At 36.7% G+C, this 27,932-nt stretch overlaps 2 protein-coding genes and 1 pseudogene across 6 annotated transcripts in view; 2 read left to right on the top strand and 1 right to left on the bottom strand.

Moving 5' to 3' along the window:
* LOC125248645 (gastrula zinc finger protein XlCGF7.1-like) overlaps positions 1-7,738 on the top strand; it is a 44,079-nt gene extending 36,341 nt beyond the window's left edge. Inside the window, exons 1-3 of one of the 5 annotated variants that reach the window (XM_048160732.1) lie at positions 4,325-4,555; positions 6,298-6,546; positions 6,828-7,738. In XM_048160732.1, coding sequence (XP_048016689.1) covers positions 6,462-6,546; positions 6,828-7,717 — 975 coding nt within the window. In that variant the 5' untranslated portion in view covers positions 4,325-4,555; positions 6,298-6,461 and the 3' untranslated portion in view covers positions 7,718-7,738. Of the gene's footprint in view, positions 1-263; positions 1,844-4,324; positions 4,556-6,297; positions 6,547-6,827 lie in introns of those variants that run through there. The other 4 variants (XM_048160733.1, XM_048160730.1, XM_048160729.1 and 1 more) reach the window with 4 other exon arrangements.
* The window catches only part of LOC125248716, a 551,526-nt pseudogene that overhangs the window by 255,187 nt on the left and 268,407 nt on the right, over positions 1-27,932 (bottom strand).
* LOC125248577 (zinc finger MYM-type protein 1-like) lies at positions 10,911-27,838 on the top strand. The gene is made up of 5 exons (XM_048160565.1): positions 10,911-11,084; positions 16,840-16,883; positions 23,969-24,028; positions 24,834-24,909; positions 25,181-27,838. The coding sequence occupies exons 1-5, from the start codon at positions 11,078-11,080 to the stop codon at positions 27,499-27,501; spliced, it is 2,508 nt and encodes an 835-aa protein (XP_048016522.1). The 5' UTR covers positions 10,911-11,077; the 3' UTR covers positions 27,502-27,838.

The raw sequence follows: 27,932 nt of genomic DNA, 5'->3' as shown, positions 1-27,932 counted from the left end.
ATTGACTACAAGGGGACTTTAAGATAGCAAAGCTTCAGTTCTCCAGAATTGGTGGCTGTGAACTAATGAGCAAAATAGAGACAATAAGTTAAACAAAAAAATGCATCTAAATGATTATAATCTTGAATAGCTGTTATCATCCACATTTTAATTTACAAGAAAATTATGCAACTAACACATCTGATCTGATAAGATCTGATACTTGATACTCTTGCTTTCTTCTGTTAAATCAGAGTTTTAACCACATAATATTTTCATTTTAGACTGGATGGAGATGAAACCGCAAAAACATGAACTGAATGAAGAAGAGGAGGAAAAGCAGAGCATCAAAACCCAAAGAACAAAAGATAAGCCGCACACCTGCTCTCAGTGTGGAAAGAGTTTCAATCGCAAAGGAAACCTAAAGACACACATGAGAGTTCACACTGGAGAAAAACCGTTTACATGCACTCAGTGTGGAAAGAGTTTTTATCAAGCATCAAGTCTCAGTAATCATCTGCAGGTTCACTCTGGAGAAAAGCAGTGCAATCAGTGTGGTAAAGATTTTCATTCATCATCACACCTAAAACAACACCTAAAAGTTCATTCAGATGAGAGGCCTTCTGTGTGTTCTTTCTGTGGAAAGAGTTTTTCAGGGCTTTATAGTTTTAAACAGCACCAGAAAACACATAATGAAGTAAGAGATCATGTGTGCTGTGAGTGTGGGAAGAGCTTTACTAGAGCTGACTGTCTGAAACTGCACCAAAGAATTCATTCTGGAGAAAAACCTTACAAGTGCTCATATTGTGACAAGAGTTTCACTGATTCAGGATCCCTGAAATCACATGAGCGAGTTCATACTGGAGAGAAGCCGTACCACTGTACTCAGTGTGGAAAAAGTTTTACTCATGCATCAGCCCTCAGAATTCATCAGCGCATTCACTCTGGAGAAAAGCCATTTAACTGTGATCAGTGTGATAAAAAGTTTATTTCATCATCACATTTAAAAAAACACCTAAACATTCATTTAGATGAGAGGCCTTATGTGTGTTCTCTCTGTGGAAAGGGTTTTTCATGGCTGAACAATTTTCAACAGCACCAGAAAACACATAATGAAGTGAAAGATCATGTGTGTTGTTATTGTGGGAAGAGCTTTAATAGAGCTGGCAATCTGAAACAGCACCAAAGAATTCATACTGGAGAAAAACCTTACAATTGCTCATATTGTGACAAGAGTTTCAATCATTCTGGATCCCTGAAATCACATGAGCGACTTCATACTAGCGAGAAGCCGTACCACTGTACTTAGTGCACTTGAGTAAAAACAAGTAAGCAGCATTTGTTTTCATGTTAAATACAATCAAGTAAATAGTGTGAGATAAAATTTGAAGTTTGTCCTAAAAGCACAATATCTTTTTGCCCTATTGGTAAACAAGTGCTTGGGAAAACTTTTAAGATTTGAAATTTAAAGCTTCACCAGTCCACAACTCTATAGTCATTGTTGTAGTTTATTTCCATTAGGATGGAATGTGTGTAAATATGTCTTTCGTGAATTGGATAAATTCACGTCATGTACTTATTTATTAAGTGTAATAAATTATATTCTGATAGTACTTGTAAATTGAGAAATAAAACAGAAACGACATCTTATCTGGTGCATGTTTGTTTCGAATTACTCACCCTCATGTCATTCCAAACCCATAAGACTTTCATCTTCGGAACACAAATTAAGGTTATTTTGATGAAATCTGAGAGATGTCTGTCCCTCCATAGATAGCTGTGCAACTGAAACTTTGAAGCTTTAAAAAGTTCATAAAGAGATAAAACTGCTTTAGTGAGACTTGATGACTGCAGTGACCAAACATCACGTTCTTAATAAACAATCCTGTTGAAGATAAACTGAGTCTCCGAATGCCTGTTGTATAAAGCTAGTTGAACAAACTTTGAGTTACAGATTAGGTTAAGAGTTGACAAATACATATAAATCCAACCTGGTTTAGATCAGGTTCAACAGTCTCACAATGCTCTGTATAAACATTCTCTGTCAACTTAGTTTTAATACAGAGTTTGGGCTTAGTTCACCCCAGAATGAAAGTTCTGCCCTCAAGTTCATTCAGATGAGAGGCCTTGTGTGTGTTGGAAAGTTTATCATGGCTGCGTCAAATTAAAGGGTTATTTCACCACCCCAAAAAATAAATTCTATCATTAATTACTCACCCTTATGTCCTTCCAAACCCGTGAGACCTTTATTCAATCATTCAATCCCAAATTAAAATATTTTTGATGAAATCTGAGAGCTCTCTGACTCATCCATAGACAGTAATTTAACCACCACTTTCAAGGTCCAGAAAGGTACTAAAGATGTAGCTAAAATAGTCCACATGACTACAGTGGTTCAACCTTAATGTTATGAAGCGATGAGAATAATTTTTCTGTGCAAAAACAAAACAAAATTAATTACTTTTTTAAATAATTTTTCCTCTTCCCTGTCAGTCTAGTATGCAGTTGATGCAGTGAACACAGTTCAGCGCTTCCGTGTTATAGTCCGATCTCAGACTCTTTATTGGTTGGCTCCTGCGTCAACTTCACACATATGCATCACATGAACAGCATCAGCCAATACTGAGCTGGCAATCTGATCTAGAACCTGGAAGCGCTAAAGGTAAACTACATAAGAGAATACATACAAAAAGTATTCTTGTCACGTCATAAATAAGGTTCATTTTAAAAATGTCTTTAGTACCTTTCTGGACCTTGAAAGTGGTGGTGAAATTGCTGTTTATGGATGCGTCAGAGAGCTCTCAGATTTCATCAAAAATATCTTAATTTATGTGCATTCTAGCGCATATAGGGATTAAGGGAATTTAGATGGCAGATAAGCAAAGATGGCATTATTGAAAGATACATATTGAAACATAGAAATGCAAATTAGCAAAGCAGAAGTTAAAAGCATAATATGGGAGAAAATAAAGAAAGGTGGGACAGAGAGGAGAAAGGGAGACAGACAAGAAATTTTAAAGGAGATAGGGTGGGAAGTGGGAAGAAATATTGATGACGAGGTTAAAGGTGCCATCAAACGTTTTTTTACAAGATGTAATATAAGTCTAAGGTATCCCCTGAATGTGTCTGTGAAGTTTCAGCTCAAAATACCCCATAGATTTTTTTTTATTCTATTTTGGGGCATCATTAAATATGAGCCGATTCATGCTGCGGCCCCTTTAAATCTGGCGCTCCCCCGCCCACGGAGCTCGCACTTGCCTTTAACAGCATAAACAAAGTTCACACAGCTAATATAACCCTCAAAATTGATCTTTACAAAGTGTTTGTCATGCATGCTGCATGCATACATCGGATTATGCAAGTATTGTATTTATTTGGATGTTTACATTTGATTCTGAATGAGTTTGAGGCTGTGCTCCGTGGCTAACGGCTAATGCTACACTGTTGGAGAGATTTATAAAGAATGAAGTTGTGTTTATGAATTATACAGACTGCAAGTGTTTAATAATGAAACTAACGACGGCTCTTGTCTCCGTGAATACAGTAAGAAATGATGGTAACTTTAACCACTTTTAACAGTACATTAGCAACATGCTAACGAAACATTTAGAAAGACAATTTACAAATATCACTAAAAATATCATGTAATCATGGATCATGTCAGTTATTATTGCTCCATCTGCCATTTTTTGCTATTGTTCTTGCTTGCTTACCTAGTCTGATGATTCAGCTGTACACATCCAGACGTTAATACTGGCTGCCCTTGTCTAATGCTTTGAACATGAGCTGGCATATGCAAATATTGGGGGCGTACATATTAATGATCCCGACTGTTACGTAACAGTCAGTGTTATGTTAAGATTCGCCTGTTCTTCTGAGGTCTTTTAAACAAATGAGATTTATATAAGAAGGAGGAAACAATGGAGTTTGAGACTCACTGTATGTCATTTCCATGTACTGAACTCTTTTTATTCAACTATGCCGAGGTAAATTCAATTTTTAATTCTAGGGCACCTTCAAGGTTGGGACATTGTACACTAAATAAAACCCTTAAGATGACAGGAAAACATCAGACAGGATTGTGTGAGGGATGTTAAGAAGAGGAATCAGTAAAGCATATAATTATGACTTGTAGGATAGAGAGAGGTGATGAGGAAACTGAGGGAGATAGGGATGCAGATGGGGCACAGCACAGATCAGAGTGGCCTACTGATTAGAATCGGGTTTTCAATAGGAATTGAAGTATAATTAGTGGGATGGAAGGGAGGTATCATTATAATATTATTAGTGTATAGCAGAACAGAGTTAGTTATTTTGGAGAATTAAATATAGTTTAAGGAGGTGGGGGAAGTTTCTGTGTGTGAGTGAGAGAGTCTGTAGTAGACTGTAAAACTATTATCTGATCCAGACTCCAGAGCAGAAGGTGGCGGTGATGCACCAATAAGCTGGATGCCAACAGTCATCAAAAGAAACTGAGTAGCCTGCTTTTGTTATCACAGAGAAAAAGACTACTCCATATAAGCCTAAATAACATCTGGATGCATTCATATATGGTAAAAGGTCTCCTGCATGACAGGTATGTAGCGCTGTGATTTTAATTCAATCATGTTGCAAAACGGACCAACTGGAGTGTACTGTGAAAAAGTTGGTCTGAGGTTGGATATTCTACAGATATTAAAAAATTGTCAATAGATACTTAAGTTAATAATTATAATTGTGAAAAAACCTTATTTGAAAGCATTAGAATGTAGAACTGAACACACATCGCGGTTTGTTTTAATCCTCAATGTGTTGCAACGCAAATACTCTATAGCAGTGACGAGCTAGCGCTTAGGCCAGTTAGGGACCGTCTACAAAGTACATGTGGGAGGAAAAACGTGTGTGTGTGTGGAAATCAAAACTCCTTGTTTTGATAAGCATTTTTAAAAATATTTTATAGGGTAACAATTATTTTGTCTTAATTATGAAGTCCTAATAACTTTATAGTTTTAAAAATAGTTTTGAATTAAGTGTTTGCTTTTACAAGCACTGCAGTGTTTTGCATGTTGTGTGCATGTTTTGTGGATTTGTTTGTAGAAATGAAGCCATAGTTTCAGAAATTGTAAGCAATTAAAAAAACAACAACTGTAAGTAACATCATATCTTACTGATTCATAGAGTGCGTCTTTCTATAAAACATTTGATATTGGTTTTGTCTTGTTACAGATTCCTAGAAACCAAATCAAATCACCTTTATTTCTTACTGTCAAAGCAGCTTCCCAGTAATAGCGAGAATAATAATGTTAATATCAAAGTTCTTCAGTTATGAATTCAGCTGTAGAGCAGCTCTAAAAAGACAATAGTCAATTTAGTTCAGTAAGTGTCAATACCTATGTTTCCATCACCCTGTTTTCATGCGCATTTTGAAGTAGCGCATCAGAAACGAGTGATGGAAACACCAAATTTTGAGATAGAAAATGGCATGATCTTGACAGGAGGAGGAAAAAATTAGTGACAACGAAAGTAAAAGTGTGATATTCTCGATTAAAAAGGTGGCATGAATTCATTTCCGAGTAGATGCGTTTACTCTCTGATCTTTCTCAATCACGTGACCTCTAAACAGCCCTATGAGATCCAGTGTTTTTTATACATTTGATTATGCAATTTATGTAGTATTTATTATTTATAGGGGTGTGACGAGATCTCGTGCCACATCAAGCACGTCATTAGTGTCAGACAAACTACAGGATTGTCACTTGATATGATAATCATTTATGTGTGTTTTTAATGTTTTACCTTTCAGGTTAAAGTACATGAGTAAAGCATAACAGCTACAGAAACCATACCTGCAAAATTGTCTCTCTTTTGACATTGAAATAGGCCATTCACAATTTCACGTGAACACTGTAGCTCTGAGAAGTTTTTATTTGAATGATTATATGAAGGGAAATGACTGTTTTCATAGTTTCGAATGCATCTTTTTATCTTTCCTCAGTATGATGCCTAATAGAGTAGTGTTGATAAGCACAGTGCTGCTTGAGTTCAGGAGTAACCGCTGTATTTCTGCTCTTCTATAAGTGCCACCTTCTGTCAAAGAGTGAATTTGTAATTGCATTCAGCCTGCTGTTTTGTACATATAACAGTACATACATAGTTTATTAGTCTCAAATGTGAGGTTTAACATTATATGAAAGTTTTTGTTTAGTCAAAACTGGTATTATTTGAACTGTAAAGTTGTCTAAATCATATTTGTATCATCATTTTACAGTTTATGTTACCATACATCAGCATTATTTCAAAGCAACTTTAAAAGTTGTAACTTATTTTTAATTTTTCCAGATGTGGTCCTGTGGGCGTCAGTATCACACAGTGATCACAGTTCACACCTGCAGTGAAGCTCCTCCCACAACAATTCACCAATAAATACTGGGAATATTCACATCATCCTACAAGAGAAAGACAAACTCCAGGTGTAGCAGCTGAAATCTGTGTGACTGTTAAAGATGGAGTTTATTAAAGAGGAGATTGAAGACATGAGTATTTCAGAACCATCCAGAATAAAACATGAAGATACTGAGGAAAAAATAGGTTTGTGTCCATTCCTGATTCTTCATTGTTGACTGCCTAAAAACAAGGAAACAAAGCTCAAGTTCGACAGATTTGGTTTCAGATTTTTCAAATAATCATAAATGATACGGAAAATGCATCTAAATGATCATAATCTTAAATACCTGCTGTCATCCACATTTTAAATGGATTAACAAAAGGATGAGCACATCAAAGATCTGATTCTTGATACTTTGTTGCTTTAATCTGTTGAACCAGAGTTCATTTGAACTTATTTCAACCACACATTTTTTTCTTTTTAGACTGGATGGAGATTAAACTGGAGAAACATGAACTGAATAAAGCAGAGGTGGATAAGCATATCATCAAAACTCAAAAAACAAAAGATAAGCCACACACCTGCTCTCATTGTGGAAAGACTTTCAGTCGCAAAGGAAACCTCAAGACACACATGAGAATTCACACTGGAGAAAAACCGTTTACATGCACTCAGTGTGGAAAGACTTTTGCTTCTCAGTTAGGCCACAAATTTCATCTGCTCCGTCACTCTGGAGAAAAACCATTTAACTGTAATCAGTGTGGTAAAGATTTTATTTCAGTATCAAATCTAAAACAACACCTAAAAGTTCATTCAGGTGAGAAGCCTTATGTGTGTTCTTTCTGTGGAAAGAGTTTTTCGAGGCTGGAACATTGTAAACATCACCAGAAAACACATGATGAAGTGAGAGATCATGTGTGTTGTGACTGTGGGAAGAGCTTTACAACAGCCGAGCATCTGAAACAGCACCGAAGAATTCATACTGGAGAAAGACCTTACAAGTGCACATATTGTGACAAGAGTTTCACTCAGTCTCCACACCTGAAATCACACGAGCGACTTCATACTGGAGAGAAGCCGTACCACTGTACTCAGTGTGAGAAGAGTTTCAAAGATTCAACAGGTTTCAGAATTCATCTGCTCCGTCACTCTGGAGAAAAACCACATACCTGTGATCATTGTGGTAAAGATTTTATTTTATCATCAGATCTAAAACAACACCTGAAAGTTCATTCAGGTGAGAAGCCTTATGTGTGTTCTCTCTGTGGAAAGGGTTTTTCATGGCTGAAAAGTTTTAAACTGCACCAGAAAACACATGAAGTGGGAGATAGTCTCCTGGTTTCACAGACAAGGTTTAAGCTTGTTCCAGACTAAAAAATCCAAAATATCTTAAAATATGTCAGTGCCATTGTTTTTTGTTTTGTTTTGTTTTTTCTCAAGATGCACAGCAGTAATGTATTTTCTAGTATGTTCACAAAACCTACTTAAAGCATTATTTCATAATCATTATGCACATGTTTGTTGAAACATGGAAGCCACAGAGAATACTTTTTACTTTCAACAATGTACAATGTAATACAATTATAATTAAATGATTGATTGTCTCTTAATTTATTAAAATGCTCAGTTGGCATACTGTTGTTCACATTCTGTATAGTAAGAAGTATTAGATTTTGAACGCAGGGTTTGTTATGCCTAGAAAGACCTCGATAAGCTGGTTCAGGTGTGTTTAACTGGGGTTGGAGCTGAACTCTGCAGGACAGTGGGTCTCGAGGAGCAAGATTTAACATCAATGATCTAGATTAATTTTGTGAGTTTGGTAAAAAGATTTTAAAAAATCAATCGGAAAAAGAATAAGAATTCTCTGTGTGAAGACCAGAATGTCATTGGAAATTTTTGCGTTAAATTCTATAGGGATTTATATACATCTAAATTTTTTAAACAACATGATCATGTTTTTTTTTTTTTTCAATCACTACCTTCAATAAATTAAGTATTACTGATCAAGCTTTTTGCAATGATTCCATGACCTTAAAAGAAACTGATGAAGCAATTAAATGTTTAAAAACAAATAAATCCCCTGGTTCTGAGAGCTCTGTCAATTATTTAGTAAAAACAGCTCCCTTCTTGTTAAATATTAATAAGAACAGCACAGATAAATCCTTTCTTCCACCTACTTTATTTCAAGGACTAATTAATTTAATACATTTATTTTCTTTGTAAATTTTATATCCACAAATGCAAGATCACCAACAACAAGCTATTTTTAAAAATAATTTAAAAAATATCTCAAATCTATTATCTTCAGTAAATAAAAAGCAAGTTAATTTAAATTTGTAATGGCTTAAATTTGCATAATTTAACTGATTTATAAATCCCTTTCCTTTTGCTAACCCCCAATTTATATATATATTAGGGTGACCATATTTTGATTACCGAAAACCAGGACTATATCCAGCAATGACATACTCAAATGATACTCAAAGTTTACTCAAAGATGCCTTATAATTTCAATGCATTTAAAGTTACATTTACATATTACAAAATACTATCTATAACCAAAGACACAAATTCAGATAGGCTTATCAGAGGTTACTCAACATGTTTTATGACAAGTTTCAAAAATAACGAATGAAATAATGATAGAAATAATGTCTCTTCTGTATTAGAAAAATAATAAATAACTAAAAAAATACCTCTGCTATATTAGCAAATTCAAATTTAACAAAAATAGCTCTCACAAACTTACAAAAACTAACAAAAAATATCTATATCTTTAGTTTTCTTCTTCATCCTCGTTTTCCTCTTCATCTTGTTTTTCTTCTTCACCCTCCTTGTTTGCCCATCTATATTTTGCTGTAGAGCTGATCTTTCCCAGCAGTTTTTTGTTACTTAGCATGAAAGTTATAAAGAAATTTATATAGGCCTATCAGCTGTTACATCGCAAGGTACAAAGGAAGAGCACAACAAGCTGAACTCATTGTAGACGATAGCTGAAGGTTGCTCTGCTGTTACACAAAGTATCTGTCATTCAGTTACAGACTACTGCACAAATCGTGCATGCTAATGGCGACGCTGAGAATATAGTTACCTTTATGGAATAATACACTAATGTCTTGAGATACAATCTGAACTAATATTCTCAGTTGCACGTGCATTATTAATATATGAATATTAACTTATTAATATTCATGTATGCTCCGCCTTCGGAAACTGAAAATCTCAGAAACCGAAAATCTCGTAACACCGGTCAATTTAATGGCCCAATGAAAAACAATGAAAACCAGGACATATTCGTCACTTTATAAAAAACAACCAGGACGGCCAGGCCAGGACAGGACGTGAAAACAGGACATGTCCTGGGAAAACAGGACGTTTGGTCACCCTAGGTCACGTTGACACGTTTGTGGTTAGATATTGGACGCCTGCCAAGTACTGCAGAAGTGATGTTTTTCAGAATTAGTTGCTCATTTGAATCCAATCAAAATATGTCTGTTATTATTTCTGCTGACATTTGATAGTGTAAGATTTGCAAAATTCCCTAAGGGGGTCAAAACAACTCTTATATCTATTTTTGGCATCTGACCAGTTTATGATATAATGGGTTAAACCATTTAACTTTTTCTTATTAGAACAAAAACATCAGTTTGATGGGGTTGGGAATTTCCCTATATGGGTTGATAATTTAGCTTTTCCCTCCTTTGCTCTCCTTGGCTTCTGCTCCTTCTCTCTTATCTGCAAATGTTTTAATGACCTATTCTTTTTGATCTTCATCTATTAGATACAATACTCTGGATTTTACAATACTCTAAATTTATTATTAACTATTGACTACTTCTTTATGATTGTTATTTTACCTTTTGGTTTTATTACATATTTTCATTATCGATTAAAGTTTGCATGTGAGGCTAAATTTAATTGTAATGAATAAATAATTTTTTTCTTCAGCGTCATCACAGCCTGGATTTCTCAAGTTTTCGCATCACAATTACAAACCAATTACTTGGGTTTTGTTTAACTCTGAAACATGAAATGTGGAGTTATCTGCTTTTGCCAAAAAACGACTGTTGGAGTTATCTGCTTTTAAAACAAACTTTTAATATATACAAAAACATACTTTCAATGAACTTTAATTTTTTAATTTACCTGTATTTTTTTGTTATTATTACTTAATCGAAACAACCCAACTGCAGTTTGATTGATATTACTTGGAATGCACAATAAAACTATATATATATATATATATATATATATATATTATATATAAAAAAAATTTAACAATGTCTGCATTGTTCATACATTTTGTGTTTTATAAATATGTAAACTGTATTTATTTATTTTTTTGCATCATTAAAAAAACAATCTAACTGGCATTCCCAGATGAAAGTGTTTCTTCACTAAACGATACCTCTAAATACGTTTTGCATACTAAATACTATTTAAGACCCATTCGCATAAGTAAATAGAGACATTTCTAGTCACAGTTATGTTTTCAGATGGGCTATGTGAACTATACCCGCTTCTAGTCGAATCTGCTGTTGTGTGACGTGAAGCTGAATTTACTCATCTCCATCTCCCACACCAGAGCCCCGCCCCGACGCGTCTTGTTGATAATGTTTAGTGCTAACAGCTAATAACTAGTCTGCTGCTATTTGTTGTCATGTAGAGAAAATCTACTTCAGAAATTATGAAATCACATCTGGATGTATTGATGTGTGGTAAAAGCTCTCCTGCATGTCAGGTATGTATCGCTGTGATTTTAATTGAATCAAGATGCAAAACGGACCAACTGGAGTTTTTGTTCAATAACGAAAACGGCTAGTCTGATTTTAGAAGTAAAGTAAAAGATTGGAGAGTGAAGAACAATGAAATTCAGTCAAAAAAAAGTGAAGGCTGATTTTATAGATTAAGTTATTACTGGTACTAACATGTACATTACGTAACGGATTGTGCCCTCTGTGTCGATGCAGGTTTACTCGTGTCATTAATGTAATTGTTCACAAGGTGGGAGTGTTTAGCAAAAGATCCGTGATGGTGATATTCTGATAAATAGTATTTTTAAAATTATGGCAAGTGTTCGTTTCGGAATGAAAGCTAACACAATTTAACCCGCAGCATGCACATCTCAACATTATCCTACTTTATGATATAGAATAGGACAAAAAGCTACATATTAGAATAACTTATTTATAAAGCAGTATTTAATGACTCAAACATACAGGACCTTTATTATAGAATTCAGACAAAGTGGCAGATGACAACAGTTTCCTAGGTAGAATTGGTTAATAAAATATTTAAGGTGAGGCTTAGCATATGTGCATTTGCATGCAGATTTCAGATAAAGTAACTTTGACTAGTAAGAATTACTAAGAGCCATATTAAAAGAGGTCATTATTGTGATTAGTGCAGATCTGAAGAGTTTTTATTTGAATGCATGTCTGAAGGGAAATTACTTTATTCAGAAAAGTTTTGATGGCATCTTCTTCTCACTTTCCTAAGTTTGATGCCTGATAAAGTAGTGTTTATAATTGCAGCGCCCAGGTGAAAAAAAAAAAATAAATAAAATTTAGCATATAAGAGTGAATCCCAACATAACACAGACTGTTACGTAACGGTTGGGATCATTATTATTTACGCCCCTAAAATTTGCATACCAGCCCATGTTCTAGGCAGGCAAGGCACAGCCGAATCATCAGAAGTTCTGCAGGTATTGTGAAGCAAGCAAGCATGCATTAATTATAAATATAACTATAATAATTAGAAAATAATATTTAAAACTTGTATGACAAAATGTGGGGTTATCTGTTAACATGCAAGCAGTATGTCTATAAATCATTAGAAAGGTCTGAGGATTTATTATCGAATATTATATTATTATAAAAATCTGTCTCAATTTCTTTATTTTTGAATGCAAAATCAAAACTGGAGTCCATGTATTTAATTTAATGAACTACATGCCTCTTATGCATCCACTGTGGAAAAAAATATTGATTATATGTTACCCATAAATGTTTATTTGCACTACCGTTTACTTGAACTACTGTCATTATGACTTATTTGCACTACCGTTTCTGATTACCATCTCCTCATGTAATGTATATGCCATTTTATCTGTATTTTTGTTTTATTTACGTTCAAGAAATATTATTTAGAATGTCTAATTCATAAATGTTTATTTGCTGTTCACTTGCACTACTGTCATTTTGACTTGTTTGCACTACCATTTCTGACTCTTTTACTGTCATGTTTCTGATTGTTATTGAAAACTAGTTCAGTAACAAAAATAAATGTTAGATTTTTTCCAAAGTATCTGTGCATAAGTTATAGCACCTGGCATATATTTGTACATAAGTGTTCTTGACCTCTTATTGAAATAGCTACGTGCCTAATTACTGTGTCGTTGTATTCATAGGTAACACTTTTTTATCAATTTGCAGGAACATTTCCTTTTTTGGGCAGAAAATATTAAAGCTGCAGTAGGTAACTTTTGTAAAAATGTATTTTTTACATATTTGTTAAACCTGTCATTATGTCCTGACAGTAGAATATGAGACAGATAATCTGTGAAAAAAATCAAGATCCTCTGGCTCCTCCCAGTGGTCCTATTGCCATTTGCAGAAATACACCGCTCCCGGTAAGAACCAACCAATCAGAGTCAGGAGGAGTGTCTTAGCAGTGTCAATCAAGCTCGCTGCGCGCTGATCACACTCCTATCATGCACAGCCATAGTGCACAGCGTGTACAGGCATTCAAATTCAAAATTACCAGTGTGTATGGAGTCAAATTAATGCCTTAAAGTTTTGCACAAAAATAAAGTTTTGCAAAACAAAAAAAAGAATTGAGCAATAAAAAAATGTTTTGCAAACAAAAATAAAGAATTGCAAAGGAAAAATAAAGTATTGAGCAGAAAAAAATAAGTTTTGCAAGCAAAAATAATAAATTGCAAAATAAAATAACGTAGTGCAAAAATAAAAATATAATCAATTACAAAAATCAATGACAGCTGTAATCCTATTTTATCTTTGCCACATATTTTTCATGCTCAAACCTACTAAATCATTTGCAACGCTCATTTTATTCTGCGTTTCAGTCAAGCGTGCGCTCACGATACCGGCTTTCGTTTGCGCTGCACTTTTCTGTGCGGTTCTCTTTATGGCACTGGTTTGACGTGGGGGTGGAGTCAAGAAACGGGGGCACGCCCCCGCGAAACACGTCATCGGCAGGAGACGCAGATCGCAACAGAACAGATCAAGCATAGAGACAGAGCGCATTTATTATAATCTGAAAACCATGCCCACCGGGGGAAAAACAATCCAACCGTCTCCATTGACTTTGTATTGCGTGAGGCTGCCTCCTTGTCTTTTCTGACTCATTACAAAAAACAGAACAATGCCTAAAAGCTGCTGTGTGACAAGGTGTACAGCTAACAAGCTAAAAAACCCAGAAATAAGTTTTTATAAGCTGTCGACCCCAAAAAACGAATGTTTAAGGACACAAAAGTGGATACAGGCAGTGAGACAGAGCACAACAGGTCATATTACTATAAGAAATGCATTGGAGGGGGTCGTAATTGGCAACAACATATGCTAAGCAAACCAACAAAAACAAACCATTCATTATTTTTAACCATGTCAAAGAATTATTTCACCTGTCGCTGATTACGTTCCCCTCCAATGCATTTCGCGGGGGCGTGCCCCCGTTTCTTGACTCCACCCCCACGTCAAACCAGTGCCATAAAGAGATCCGCACAGAAAAGTGCAGCGCAAAAGAAAACCAGTATCGTGAGCGCACGCTTGACTGAAACGCAGAATAAAATGAGCGTTGCAAATGATTTAGTAGGTTTGAGCATGAAAAATATGTGGCAAAGATAAATTAGGATTACAGCTGTCATTGATTTTTGTAATTGATTATATTTTTATTTTTGCACTACTTTATTTTATTTTGCAATTTATTATTTTTGTTTGCAAAACTTATTTTTTTCTGCTCAATACTTTATTTTTCCTTTGCAATTCTTTATTTTTGTTTGCAAAACTTTAAGGCATTAATTTGACTCCATAAGTGTGCAGCAGCTTTGCTTATGACGGACAAACAATCCAGTTTCGTACGTATAATACCCCATAAAGTGCGTATCATATGCACGCGAAAAACTGCTGGTTTAAAGCTCAAATTTGTGGTTAATTGAGAAGGAGCGCCTTTCTGAAAATTTGATCTGACGTTGTCGGAGTTTTGAGATCCAGGTGATCACCGGACTCTCAGCGCTCATGTGCCCAGCCGAGAGCAGCCTTACCTCGGCTAATCCTTCTGACGTTTGCCGCTGGCTCCGTTTTGGCTGAGGGCAACATGACGTTTCATAAATTTATATATGGCTATTTAACTTTTGTATCATACTAAAGCGCTGATTTTGTACGCTTGACTGAATTGTTTGCTTTATTTCTTATTGTATATTTTTATACCTTTTATAATGGCTATTACTGAACATTAAAACTGACATTTAACAAAAAGAGAAGGTTGTGTTTTATGTTAAAGCCTATTTCATTTCATTACAGTGAAGATAATCAGAGTATGCACAAATAGTATTACATTTAATATGTTTGAAATGTAAACGAAAAGAGGCAGGGTTGTTTAATATTTCGTTTTGTTATAAATATAAGCAGACATTGCAGATAATTAATCACGTTGCCTGAGGCTATTAGTATGTTTTTGTTTGTTTCTTTAAATAAAACGAAAAGAGGCAGAGTGGTTTAATAACAAATTTTGTTTTATTCTTGGCTAAAATATACATACAGAGATAACCGGAGAAGCCAGTTATTTGCGTACTGTAACATTAGTTACCATTATATTATCTTACTAGCTATTTATTACTTATAGAAATAGTGCATATACGTCATATAGTTACATTACATGTATTGCAAAATACGTAATGTTTTGAGGACCAAGTTTGTAGTCAAAGTATGGGAACGCCATAGTCAATGTAAATCATATTGTTGATGTTTCGTCTGTACCAGTGAATGTGCTATAACTGTTTATCTGCCGTCATCGGTCCTGCTTGCTTACTAGCCTGCGCGTTCACGGCAGGCTCCGTTGTGATGGGGGAGGAGCTGTGGAGGGAGGGCTGTAGCGCAGCAGAGAGCAAGGGGGAGTGACCTGTGAGTTGTGCTTGTTCAAATTCTCAGGCTAAGTCAACGTTTTCTAAAAACTCCCTACTGCAGCTTTAACCGAGAAATTGCTTGTAAAAAAAAAAATAAAATAAAAAAAATACACATTTTCAAAATGAGAACTTAAAGGATTTAGCTGTAAATAAGTATATGTTGCAGTGACCAAATCACCCAAAGTCTTACATTTGCAAAAGTGATTTAACTTTGATAGAACATGTTATATCAAAAACATTTAATTTGCTGTGGTGAGTGCTATATTAACTGATGAAAAAAAGAATTGGATGCAATAGATTCAAGTTCACAGAGAAATTGTTTGTAAAGAGAAAAAAATACAAGAATATATGTACAGTACAGTCCAAAATTTTGGAACCACTAAGATTTTTAATGTTTTTAAAAGAAGTTTCGTCTGCTCACCAAGGTTACATTTATTTAATTAAAAATACAGTAAAAAACAGTAATATTGTGAAATATTATTACAATTTAAAATAACTGTACTATTTAAATATATTTGACAAAGTAATTTATTCCTGTGATGCAAAGCTGAATTTTCAGCATCGTTACTCCAGTCTTCAGTGTCACATGATCCTTCAGAAATCATTCTAATATGATGATTTGCTGCTCAATAAACATTTATGATTATTTTCAATGTTGAAAACAGTTGTGTACTTTTTTTTTCAGGATTCCTTGATGAATAGAAAGTTCAAAAGAACAGCATTTATCTGAAATACAAAGCTTCTGTAGCATTATACACTACCGTTCAAAAGTTTGGGGTCAGTAAGAATTTTTTTTTTTTTTTTTTTTGAAAAGAAATTAAAGAAATGAATACTTTTATTCAGCAAGGATGCATTAAATCAATCAAAAGTGGCAGTAAAGACATTTATAATGTTACAAAAGATTAGATTTCAGATAAACACTGTTGTTTTGAAAAAAAAAAAATATTGTACACAAATATTTTGTACAATTGTACACATTAAATGTTTATTGAGCAGCAGATCAGCATATTAGAATGATTTCTGAAGGATCATGTGACACTGAAGACTGGAGTAACGATGCTGAAAATTCAGCTTTGCAATCACAGGAATAAATTACTTTGTCAAATATATTCAAATAGAAAACAGTTATTTTAAATTGTAATAATATTTCACAATATTACTGTTTTTACTGTATTTTTAATTAAATAAATGTAGCCTTGGTGAGCAGACGAAACTTCTTTTAAAAACATTAAAAATCTTAGTGGTTCCAAACTTTTGGACTGTACTGTATACACACACAAGCGGTTTTCAAAATGTGAATGTAATGAATATAGCACAAATTTACAGTTTGATTTCATCTTTTCTCCAGACTATGGTTCACATGGTCATTCTGCCAAGCAACTTGTCCTGCTGGTGAGTTGAAGTACTCTTTGTACAGTTCTCTGACATTTTGTGCCTCCACAGATGCCCGCTACCCCCTACAATGTTCAAAACCTTGTAGTGTTTGCTCACAATCATGGTCATCCTCTGTGGCTTGATCCTGGTCATTTCCGTTCGGGCGTAAATAATTGCACAAGCAGCTTTGACAACTTTGTCAACAACAGCTGGTTGAACCTGTAAAGTTCTTTGGAAAACCCGGAAGCGTTGGCTGAGGATGCCAAATGCATTTTCAGAGATGCGCTGTGCCCGAGACAAACAAAAATTGAAAATTCTCTTGTCTGAGGGGAGGCGCCATCCAGGGTATGGCCGGAGGAGATATGGTTTCAGTGGAAAAGCTTCATCTGCCTCAATGACGTGGTTAACTTTTCCCAGCTCAGAAGCACCTGGAAGTTCACTTGGTGGTGGAACATTCAGAGTTCCATCTCTGAGTGCCTTTCCCAGCACAGAATTGGCAAAGATGCCCCCCATCACTGTTGCTGCCATAGCTTCCCACATCACCCACCAGGAAGCAGTAATCCGCATCAACTAGGGCCAGTAATACAACTGAGAACATACCTTTATAATTAAAGTAGAGAGATCCAGAGTTTGCAGGGGCCTGGATGAATACGTGTTTCCCATCCATAGCTCCCAAGCAATTAGGGAAATTCTATCTATCATGGAACCTCCTGGCTGTATTCCTCCACATCTCTTCAGTAGGCTCTGGCTAATGTTCATCTTTGAGGCAATGCCAAATTGCATCACAGGTCTAACTCACTATCAAAGCCACAGTTGACATGCCAAGTTGAAAGCTGGATGCAATAGTTTGGTATGAGTCCCCAGTGCTTAGAAAACTGAAATAGACAAATACTCGTTTTTAGATCTTAGATTTCACAATAGCACTTAATTTAGGATTTTACAATATCTATTCAAGTGAATAACAATGTAGATGAACTCACCATAAACACACAGTTAAACGCTGCTCTGGGTCGACTGGTTTGGGGTAGTGTCTTTGTTCTTTTGTAAATGAGGGTGCCAGTTGTTGAAGTAAATTTTCAAACTCACTGACGGACATTCTAAAATACCACCGAAAACGCTCATGATACATTTTCAACTCTTGTATCAGTCGATAGAACTCCTAATGTTCTTCTCTTCTCGTAACTTTGGGATGTACCAAATATCGGCGTCTTTTCCATTGTCTTTTGTCATTTAACAGAACAATGATTTCTTCATCGCTAGAGCTGCTGCTGCTTGAAAAATCCATGTTTTGTTTACCAGTTAGCAAAAAGCATGTAAATGGTTTCGAAAAGAAAAAGTTTGAGACATGTTACATTTTTTTTGTTATATTTGTTAGCCTATATTTTGTTGTTAGCCTACAGTGATATCTTTGTTCATTTAATTAATAATGTTCAGTATTTTTTAATAAATGTAAAAAAAGAATCATGTCAATTGCAGTTTATTTAATATTAATAATGATGGCTATCAAAAAACAATATAAAATCACTCACATGAAAATATTTAATTGGAGTATCGGTATTGGTATCGATATCGTCGATACTTGTCTTGAAAGTACTTGGTATCGGATCGGAAAGAAAATGATTGGTATCGCCCATCCCTAGTGTAAAGTTGCGCAGCGCCACCTTGTGTACCAGGGTATTTCTGTTTTTCATTAAGCGCCATCTAATGTCAGGGAGTGAATTTGCACAGTCACTCGGCTCATCGCCAGTGAAAATCGCTTGGGTATGAACACGAAAAACGTCTCAAAACACTGGCGATAAGTGTGCGCGACAGGCCTTTACTTGGCGTTAAACATGTCTGTTTTATACTGGATGCCGGTAGCCTGACGTGGTCATACTCAATTCTAGTCAGAATATGAGTCTGATACTGCTCCATTGGGCTTTGATTATGGGGGCGTATTTCAGCCGATCCAGGAAAGACCTCAATTGGATAGACCTACAACCAATCAGAGCTACAGAGTAAGTGACGTATGTTGAGCGACGCATAGTTGTCAACAGAACTCTTCTTAGCGACCATCGGGGCCAGCTGATAAATCAAACTTTTGCCGAATCCCGTAGGAAGGACGGCAAAGACATCTTTCCCATCGACAAATGCCTTGATCGCGGTCCTCTGTTCCTCTTTTAAAATTAATGCGCTGTCGATATCTTCTATAACGGTGGCGGAATCTACACATCTCAGTTCTTCAACAGCCATCATTGTTGTAAACTAATTGACCTTTCGCAAAGACTCGTCCCCCTTAGTTACTGTTGCTTTGTCCGACAAGCCGTGGCGCTGTCACGCCACACAGAGTGGAAAATACATCGCGGAGCAAAGAAGAAACTGACAACACATCGACAGACGAGACAGAGCAGGTTACTTATGATATTAAACAAAGTCCCAGCTTTCAAACTGTGTAGTTATTAAAAAATTCAAACAATAAAAACCGTTTTGTGGCTCTTTAATGTGTTGTGACCATGATCGTGACAGATTGCTGTAGCCTCAGCTCAAGAGGCTCGTTAACCGATCATCTCTTTCTACTAGTCCATTTATAGCATCAAATAAACATGAATGAACATGAGAATGAATGTTGTTTCAAACGCGGAAAGATGTCAATATCGATATCTTCTATAACGGTGGCGGAATCTACACATCTCAGTTCTTCAACAGCCATCATTGTTGTAAACTAATTGACCTTTCGCAAAGACTCGTCCCCCTTAGTTACTGTTGCTTTGTCCGACAAGCCGTGGCGCTGTCACGCCACACAGAGTGGAAAATACATCGCGGAGCAAAGAAGAAACTGACAACACATTGACAGACGAGACAGAGCAGGTTACTTATGATATTAAACAAAGTCCCAGCTTTCAAACTGTGTAGTTATTAAAAAAATTCAAACAATAAAAACCGTTTTGTGGCTCTTTAATGTGTTGTGACCATGATCGTGACAGATTGCTGTAGCCTCAGCTCAAGAGGCTCGTTAACCGATCATCTCTTTCTACTAGTCCATTTATAGCATCAAATAAACATGAATGAACATGAGAATGAATGTTGTTTCAAACGCGGAAAGATGTCAATATGCACAATTTTTCAAGTTTAACTCCACCGATGTTAATCTTCTAACTCCTGACTGCTTTGTTGGACAAAATGGCGGATGCGGCGTTCTGATTGGTTAGATCGCTTGTCAATCAAACTCCCCAAGCGCTCTTTGATGACGTGGGTGGTTACGTAACCGCAGATAGCCTGTCCATCATCGATTAAAGCCCGCCCTGGCAATTTGATTGGCTCGGCCTTCTGGGAGCCGAGCATAATTACTCCACAATGGATCGAGTCCAGACCGAACTTCCCGTCCAAAAAATGTTGTGGGCGGGGTTCGGGCTGGCACCCAGGCTAGGATGCCGGAGGGCACCCTTGAGCAGATTCTCCAAATATATTCCAATATAACAAACGCTGTTGCAAGAAATCCCCAATGGACATCATGCTATCGCTGTGACTGAGTAAAAAAAGAAAAAAAAGTAGAAATTCTTTGATTGATTAAACATGAACAAAATAAACAGACGACTACAACAATACATGGTCTATATGTTTTCTTCAAGCCTTCTCGGGTATTTTTGTAATAAAGTATATTTATAATCCAATGCTAATCCAATGCTGTTTCAAACACTCAACTGACGTTATGAAGTGTGTTTGGAGTAAAAATATGTGTTTGGACAAAAAATGTTGTCTTTTGTTAGAAAAGAAGTTCATAAAAGCTTCTAATGTTTGGTTAGATTGTATATTTGACGTGTGTTGTTTTTTCTAATGCAGTGCTCTCAGATGGAGCATCATTCACTACTGATCACAGAGCAGCTCTTCACTAACATGCTGCGTACATATTTATATCATTAAAAATCACAGGCTTAGCGATGTCATAATCACACTATAAGCCAAATCGCGATTTTGATTCGATTACAATTAATCGTGCAGCCCTACCGAAAACACTTGCAGTCCGTATAATTCATGAACGCATCTTCATTCTTATTGAGTCTCTCCAACAGTGTAGCTTTAGCCCCGTTAGCCGTGCAGCACACTATCAAACTCATTCAGAATCGAATGTTTGCAAACATCCACAAAATACATGCCATACTTACGTGATCTGATATGCTGCATTACTAATGGTTTGTAATTGTGGGATTACAAATTTAAAAATCTGTTTAAGATCTGCTGATCCTACGTCATGACATAACATCACATGAAATATTAAGGTGAATACATTGTATTTAGCATTTTAAGGTAAAGATGATGACATCAGAATGATGAATGATTGTTTAGCAAAGTTTCCAGCAAGAGTTTTCTGCCAGTTCCTGTTCTCTTTATTCAATCAATCAAAACTTTATTAAGGACACACATGATCCATAGATACATACAACAGTACAACATTCAAGAAACACAGTCCAAAAATATCATATATTTACATGCAGGATAAAACGCCAATGGTTCCACATAATGGAAAAGAACCTGACTGAACTAAATGCTGGGTTCGTCAGTGTTGAGATTATACTATTTGAAGAATCTGATAACCTACACATACATCTGAACATGACATTACGCAGCACAGCAAAGCAGGTAGGTACCCCAACACAGACAAACATTTGGCTTGGACTGGCACCTTCAACAGCAGCCTCATTCCATCATTGTATGCTACATTGAGTTTCTGCATACTGCTTTTTCTAAAACGCCGCCACAAATGGGCAGTATACATAGGGGTACAGTAAGCTTTAAAAAGTGTTGTCTTCACAGATTCTGAGCACATAATAAATTTACGAATTAAAATGTTAGCTTGTGCATACAACATACAACACTGTCTGTAAATGTCCCTATCATCAGACAAGTCATCATTTATACAATGTCCTAAGTATTTAACCTCATCACATACTTTAAGGACAACACCAGACAGAGAGAAGTCAGGAAATGACAGTTTTCTGTCCTCCTTACTCCTAACAATCATAATATTACTCTTTTTTTTTTTTTGCATTATATTTAATGTCAAAGTCTAAACCATACTGAGAACAAACCCTCAGTAACTGCTGAAGGCCAGCACTATATGGACAGAAAATCACCAAATCGTCTACGTACATCAAGTGGTTGATGATAGTATTACCAACCATACAACCTGTTCCGCAACTATTCAGCCTCTTCGATAAATCATCCATATAAACATTAAAACGAAAAGGAGATAAAATACTTCCCTGTCTAACTCCATTACTCCAGACACAGAGTTGCCCCATTTTACATACATTAACTGATGAGCATACCAAAAAGCCAGAATTTTTACAAGAAATTTAGGAACTCCTCTGTTGTGTATATTTATAATACAATACTTATAAAACAATTTTTCAGGATTTACACGATCAAAGGCTTTAGAGGCATCAATAAAGCTAGGGCTGGGCGATATATCGCATGCGATTCTCACGCGCCTTTTAATAGACAGAGCCGTAGTTCACGGACAAGCCACGCAAAATCGCGTTCAGTATCGAAGATGAATCGACTTCGATAATGAACCCGATATTGCATGGCTTGTCCGTGAACTACGGCTCTGTCTATTAAAAGGCGCTCCATTTGAAAGCAGGTGATGGCGATTTAGCGGTAATCAGGGAACCGGCTTTACTGACGAAATGCGCGTGAGAATCGCATGCGATATATCGCCCAGCCCTAAATAAAGCACATAAATATTGTGGAATTATGCCTGTTATACAAATCTAAAATCTCCTTTAAATCAAAAATACACACATCTGTGCCATGTTTAGGTTTAAAACCAAACTGGTTGTCAGTGGTATGGACAAACTGTGCAAGTTTGTTCAGTAACGTCCTCTCAGTGACCTTGGACAAAATACTGGGCAAAGCTATAGGCCAGTAATTATCCATACTATTTATTTTGCCAGCTTTATCTTTAATAATAGGCACTAACATAACAGATAAAATGGACTCAGGTAAAATACCATGAACTAAAAACCCAGTAAAACAAATAGCAAGCAGAGGACAAAGTTTTCTACTTGCAAATTTTAAATGTTCCACAGATATACCACATGCCTTATTATTTAGGGCATATTTAAAATTTGCATTTGCCCATTTCTTATATTCAAATAAGGGGCCATGTTCAGGCCCGTTGGGACAAGGCAAGCAAACCAAGCAATTGCTTGGGGCCCCGAGCTGGCCTGGGGCCCCAAGACAACGACTGGTTAAGGATAAAATGCAACGACACTGTGTGAGCGCCCCTTTGATCATCAATGCAGTAAAGTGCAATGACACTGTTATCGGGATCACCCTCAAGGGGGCCCCTCTCAGTAGTCGCTGACAGCAGCCAGTCAACCACGTGATCTCTGCTGCCGGCAAAATACAAAACCTCCTCAGGAGTCATGAAGCGGAATTATGCTTCAGGAAGCCAGAAGAGAAAGGAAGAGGAGGATAAGAAAAAACAAGATGGTGGTAAGTGATAAATTACACTGGATAAAATAGCTCTACTTGTCAGTCTTGTACAAATGGTGTAATTTTGCAGCAGGTAGGCTAGCAAAAATATGTTTATGTTAGCTACCTGCCTGACGGCAAATGCTGCTTGTAACGAACAGTTAGGGCAACTTTTTTTTTTCCGAACGGACGGAATATGGTTACTGTAATATGTTTTTTAACGGGATAAGGAAGACGCAGATCTGTTCCAGAATCACTGTTTATCGTATTTAATGACATGACATTGCTGTAGCTTTGTAATAGGTTTTGATGAAAGTGGCATAGCAAATAGCCTGCTATACTATTCCACCGTGATAATCTATTTACCAAATGGGGGTTCGGAAAACCACACAATAAATTCTGTGCATCAAACATTAGCTTGGAATGTTTTTAAGCATTGGTAAGCAGCTGCCTGCATCCCTTCCCTTCTAATATCAAAATATGGAAATGCTAACATATCTTTAAGTTTTTGGTAAACTTTATAATAAGTAAAAATACTGTTTGCTAACAGTTAAATGACAGTTAACTAAAGATTAATTAACTATCAATTTACCATCTATTAATGTTTGTTATTATAAAGTGTTACCATCTTTTCTTTCTCCCTCAAGGTGCTTTGCTTAAATTTCTCAGCCCTCAGGCTCTTCCTAAGGATACCTCCACTGATGAAGGTAGAGTGAATTTCTCTCACTGAGCTGAGCTGTTAAAGGTCCCGTTTTTCGTGGTTTTTTTGAAGCTTTGATTGTGTTTATAGTGTGCAATATAACGTGTTCATGTTTCACGTGTAAAAAAACACAGTATTTTTCACATAATTTACTTATCTGTATACCGCTGTTTCCACTGTCATAAAAACGGGCTGATGACTTCCTTGTTCTATGAAGTCCCTCCTTCAGAAATACGTAACGAGTTCTGATTGTGCCAGCGGTTCCTGTGTTGTGATTCGACAGCAGCTTAGCGCTCCTTGCCCGTAAAGGTCACGCCTCTTACCATAACGTGGAGATGCACGCGCTCAGTGTTATTGTAAACATGCCTTTAATTTTACCCTATCAATTTGAGCCGGAATCAGACCCGGTGATTGGACTGCGGGATGAAAATAACAGCGTTTCGACGACATGGCGACAAACACACTCTACAAACGCAACTCTTGTGTATTCCTGTGGGCGGAGGTTAGTCAAAAAACTGTTTTAGTGACGTCATTAAAGAAGGAAGTAGAGGGATGTAGTCCAAACTGGCCGTTCGATGTAGGCGACTTCTGTTAAATAAAATATCTCGCTTGGCATTGAACTTTGAGCTTTAAAATTTTACAGATTTTATTTATGCTCTAACAACAACATTACACACTAACTAAAGTTTGAAACATGGGATCACGAAGAACGGGACCTTTAATAGTGACCTCTTTCAATATGCTAACAGTGAAATGGTAAAACGTACTTCACAGGTAATTTCAGATTTTTTTTTTTTCAATTATTTTCCCAGCTACACCATCAACTTCATCCTCAACATCAACAGATGCATCACTTCTCAGTGCTGATGTTTCCTCTTATAGCACAAGGTACCACAAGCTCTATAATGATAGCTGATATCCTGCACAGCCCAGAGTTTAAACTGATAAGTGTGTGCTGTCATATTATTAAAAAAAAACAGTGCAAATCACTATTGAATTCCCACCAAACTGTGTAAATACCAGTCACTTTTGCCCAAGGACATTTCAGAATTTTTAATATACAGTAGTGCCTGTCAGATTTCTAGGTGTCAGACACTCAGTGATGCATTCTGTACCTGAACAGATGGATTATATTTATAAAAACATTATTTTTCCCCAGCTACACCGTCAATACCATCTCTCACAGTGGAAGACACTGAAATTGAGTCTGCACAACTTCCCAACACTGAGGTTTCCTCTACGGCTCAAGGTACCACAAGCACTGTCATTATAGCTGATGACCCTGCGCAGTGGCCAGCAGTCCTGACTGATAGTGTGCGCTGTCAAATTGTTAAAAAAGGACCAGTGCAAGTCATAAACATTGTTTTCCCCCAAAATTCTGAGAATCCACCTCGAAGATTCACAAATGACAATTACATCAGAAGCATGAAAAATGGGGAGAAAATTCTTCGATCATGGATGTTATATTCCATGAGCACAGACTCAGTGTTCTGTTTTGCCTGCACTGTTTTTGGGAAGCGTGACAATGCCTTAAGCAACTGTGGCTTCCGTACATGGAGGAACCTAGCTCATCATTTAAAAGAACACGAATATTCAAAGGGGCATTGTGACAATATGACAAACTGGCATGAGCTGCAGAGGAGACTGCAAACCAATACAACCTTAGATCAAAGACAACAAGACTTGATGCGGATCGAGATTGAGCATTGGAAATGTGTCATAAGGAGAGTGATTGCCATAATTTGTCACTTAGCAGAACGCAACCAGGCTTTAAGAGGAACCACAAGTGAGTTGTATGACCCACACAATGGGAATTTTCTGGCACAAGTTGAACTGATGGCACAGTTCGATTCAGTTATGACTGAACACATAAGAAGGATACAAAACCAAGAGACAAGAAGAGTGCATTACTTGAGTGGAACTATTCAAAATGAAATAATTACAATAATTGGAAACAAGGTACTGGAAGAGATTGTGAGAAGAGTACACAGAGCAAAGTATTACTCTGTTATTATGGATTGCACTCCTGATGTCAGTCATAAGGAACAGCTTTCCATTGTTCTGAGAATTGTCAATTGCGAACCATCTGTGTCCATTGCAGAACATTTCTTTGGATTTTTAGATGTTGAAGACACAACTGGTAAGGGCCTGACTGAAGTCCTGCTTGACCACCTGCAGAAACACAGCCTGAGTCTTTCTGACTGCTGTGGTCAGTCTTATGACAATGGCAGCAATATGATGGGCCATAAACAGGGTGTTCAGGCAAGAATTTTGCAATTGAACAGCAAAGCATTTTACATTCCATGCAGCAGTCATACACTTAACCTGGTTGTGGCAGATGCTGCCAAGTCCTCAGTGCTGTCCATCTCCTTCTTTGGTGTGTTGCAAAGACTCTATAACTTATTCAGTTCCTCTGTGCAACGCTGGGCAGTTCTAAAGGAACATGTAAAGCAGCTCACTTTAAAACCTTTGTCAACTACAAGATGGGAAGCTCGGATTGACTGTGTGAAGATGGTGCGATACCAGTTACCAGAGATCCTGGATGCATTGTCTGCACTCCAGACGTTTGCTATAGAGAAGGGGGACTCAGAGACCATGTCCACTGCTAAAAGCTTACATGGTGAGTTGAAGACCTGGTCTTTTCTGCTTTGCACAATGACCTGGTATAATGTTTTGTACCAGATCAATCATGTCAGCAAGCTGCTACAAAGTCCAAATGTTTCCATGGAAACACTTAGATCAGAAACAGAAGGAGTAAAAGACTACCTTGAAGACTTCAGGGAAAATGGGATTGCTTCCTGTCAAACTGATGCAAAAGACATTGCAGAAAATCTGGATATGGAAATGACCCTTCCTGAGAAAAGGCAGCATAAAAAGAAAAGACAGTCTCTATATGAAGGTACAGAGGAAACTCAGTCTACTCCAGATGGGACTTTCAGAAGAGACTTCTTTCTGCCTATGGTTGACACAGCCCTCAAAAGCCTAAGTGACAGGTTTTCAAGATTGAAGGGTGTTTATGACCTTTATGACTTTCTGTTCTCAAAGGACAACATGAAGCAGACAATAAAGAATGGAAAGCTTCATGAACGATGCAAAAAATTGGAACAAACCCTCCATGACATTGATGCTGATGACTTGGCACTTGAGATCAATTCATCTCTCTACACTTTTCCAGACCATGTAGCCACTTCCCCATTTGACATGCTTAATTACATATACAGTGAGAAGCTACTGGATTTGTACAGTAATTTCAGCATTGCTTTGCGTCTACTCCTGACTCTCCCTGTGTCAGTGGCCTCTGGTGAGAGGAGCTTTTCAGCTTTGAAGCTGATAAAAAATTACATGAGGTCCACCATGGGCCAAGAAAGGCTCACAGGACTGGCACTTATGTCAATTGAGCGTGATGTTCGCCAGTCTTTGGACATGGAGGACATTGTGATTGCCTTTGCAGAAAACAAGGCTTGCAAACAGCAGTTTTAGATCAATTTGCACATGTTTGTGAGAACTGAAAAATGTTAATGTGAGTGTGTGTGTGTGTGTGTGTGTAAGTATGTTGGATTTAGTTATTGTGCAATTTTTTAATGTATATTTGATTTTATGGTACAGTGCTGTTTTTTGCAAATGTTCAATTGTTGAAAATGTTCAAATTTCAAATATTTTTTCAAGCAGTATTTGCACTGTAAACCTTTTTTATTTATGCACAGTATATGCAACAGCAGTATTTGCACTGTAAACCTTTTTTATTTATATAAAGTGTGGGTGAACTTAAACTGTATGGCTATGCTGTGGTTCCTGTAGGCTTTGCGTGCGTGCGGGGGTCAGGAGGGTAGGAGGGTAGGAGGGTAGGGGGGTGGGGGGTCGGGGGGCCTCCATGTCCACTTTGCTTGGGGCCACCAAATTCCTTCAGACGG

Source organism: Megalobrama amblycephala, linkage group LG16 (assembly GCF_018812025.1).
Source record: "Megalobrama amblycephala isolate DHTTF-2021 linkage group LG16, ASM1881202v1, whole genome shotgun sequence".
Classification (NCBI taxonomy): Eukaryota; Metazoa; Chordata; class Actinopteri; order Cypriniformes; family Xenocyprididae; genus Megalobrama; species Megalobrama amblycephala.
The sequence above is the reverse complement of the archived record's forward strand: the minus strand, read 5'-3'. Positions and strand labels throughout refer to the sequence as shown.

Excerpts from the sequence above, each read along its gene's own strand:
- LOC125248577 (XM_048160565.1), top strand. Across the intron at positions 24,029-24,833 it reads GGATACCTCCACTGATGAAG|CTACACCATCAACTTCATCC; the intron begins GTAGAGTGAATT and ends TTATTTTCCCAG. Across the intron at positions 24,910-25,180 it reads GTTTCCTCTTATAGCACAAG|CTACACCGTCAATACCATCT; the intron begins GTACCACAAGCT and ends ATTTTTCCCCAG.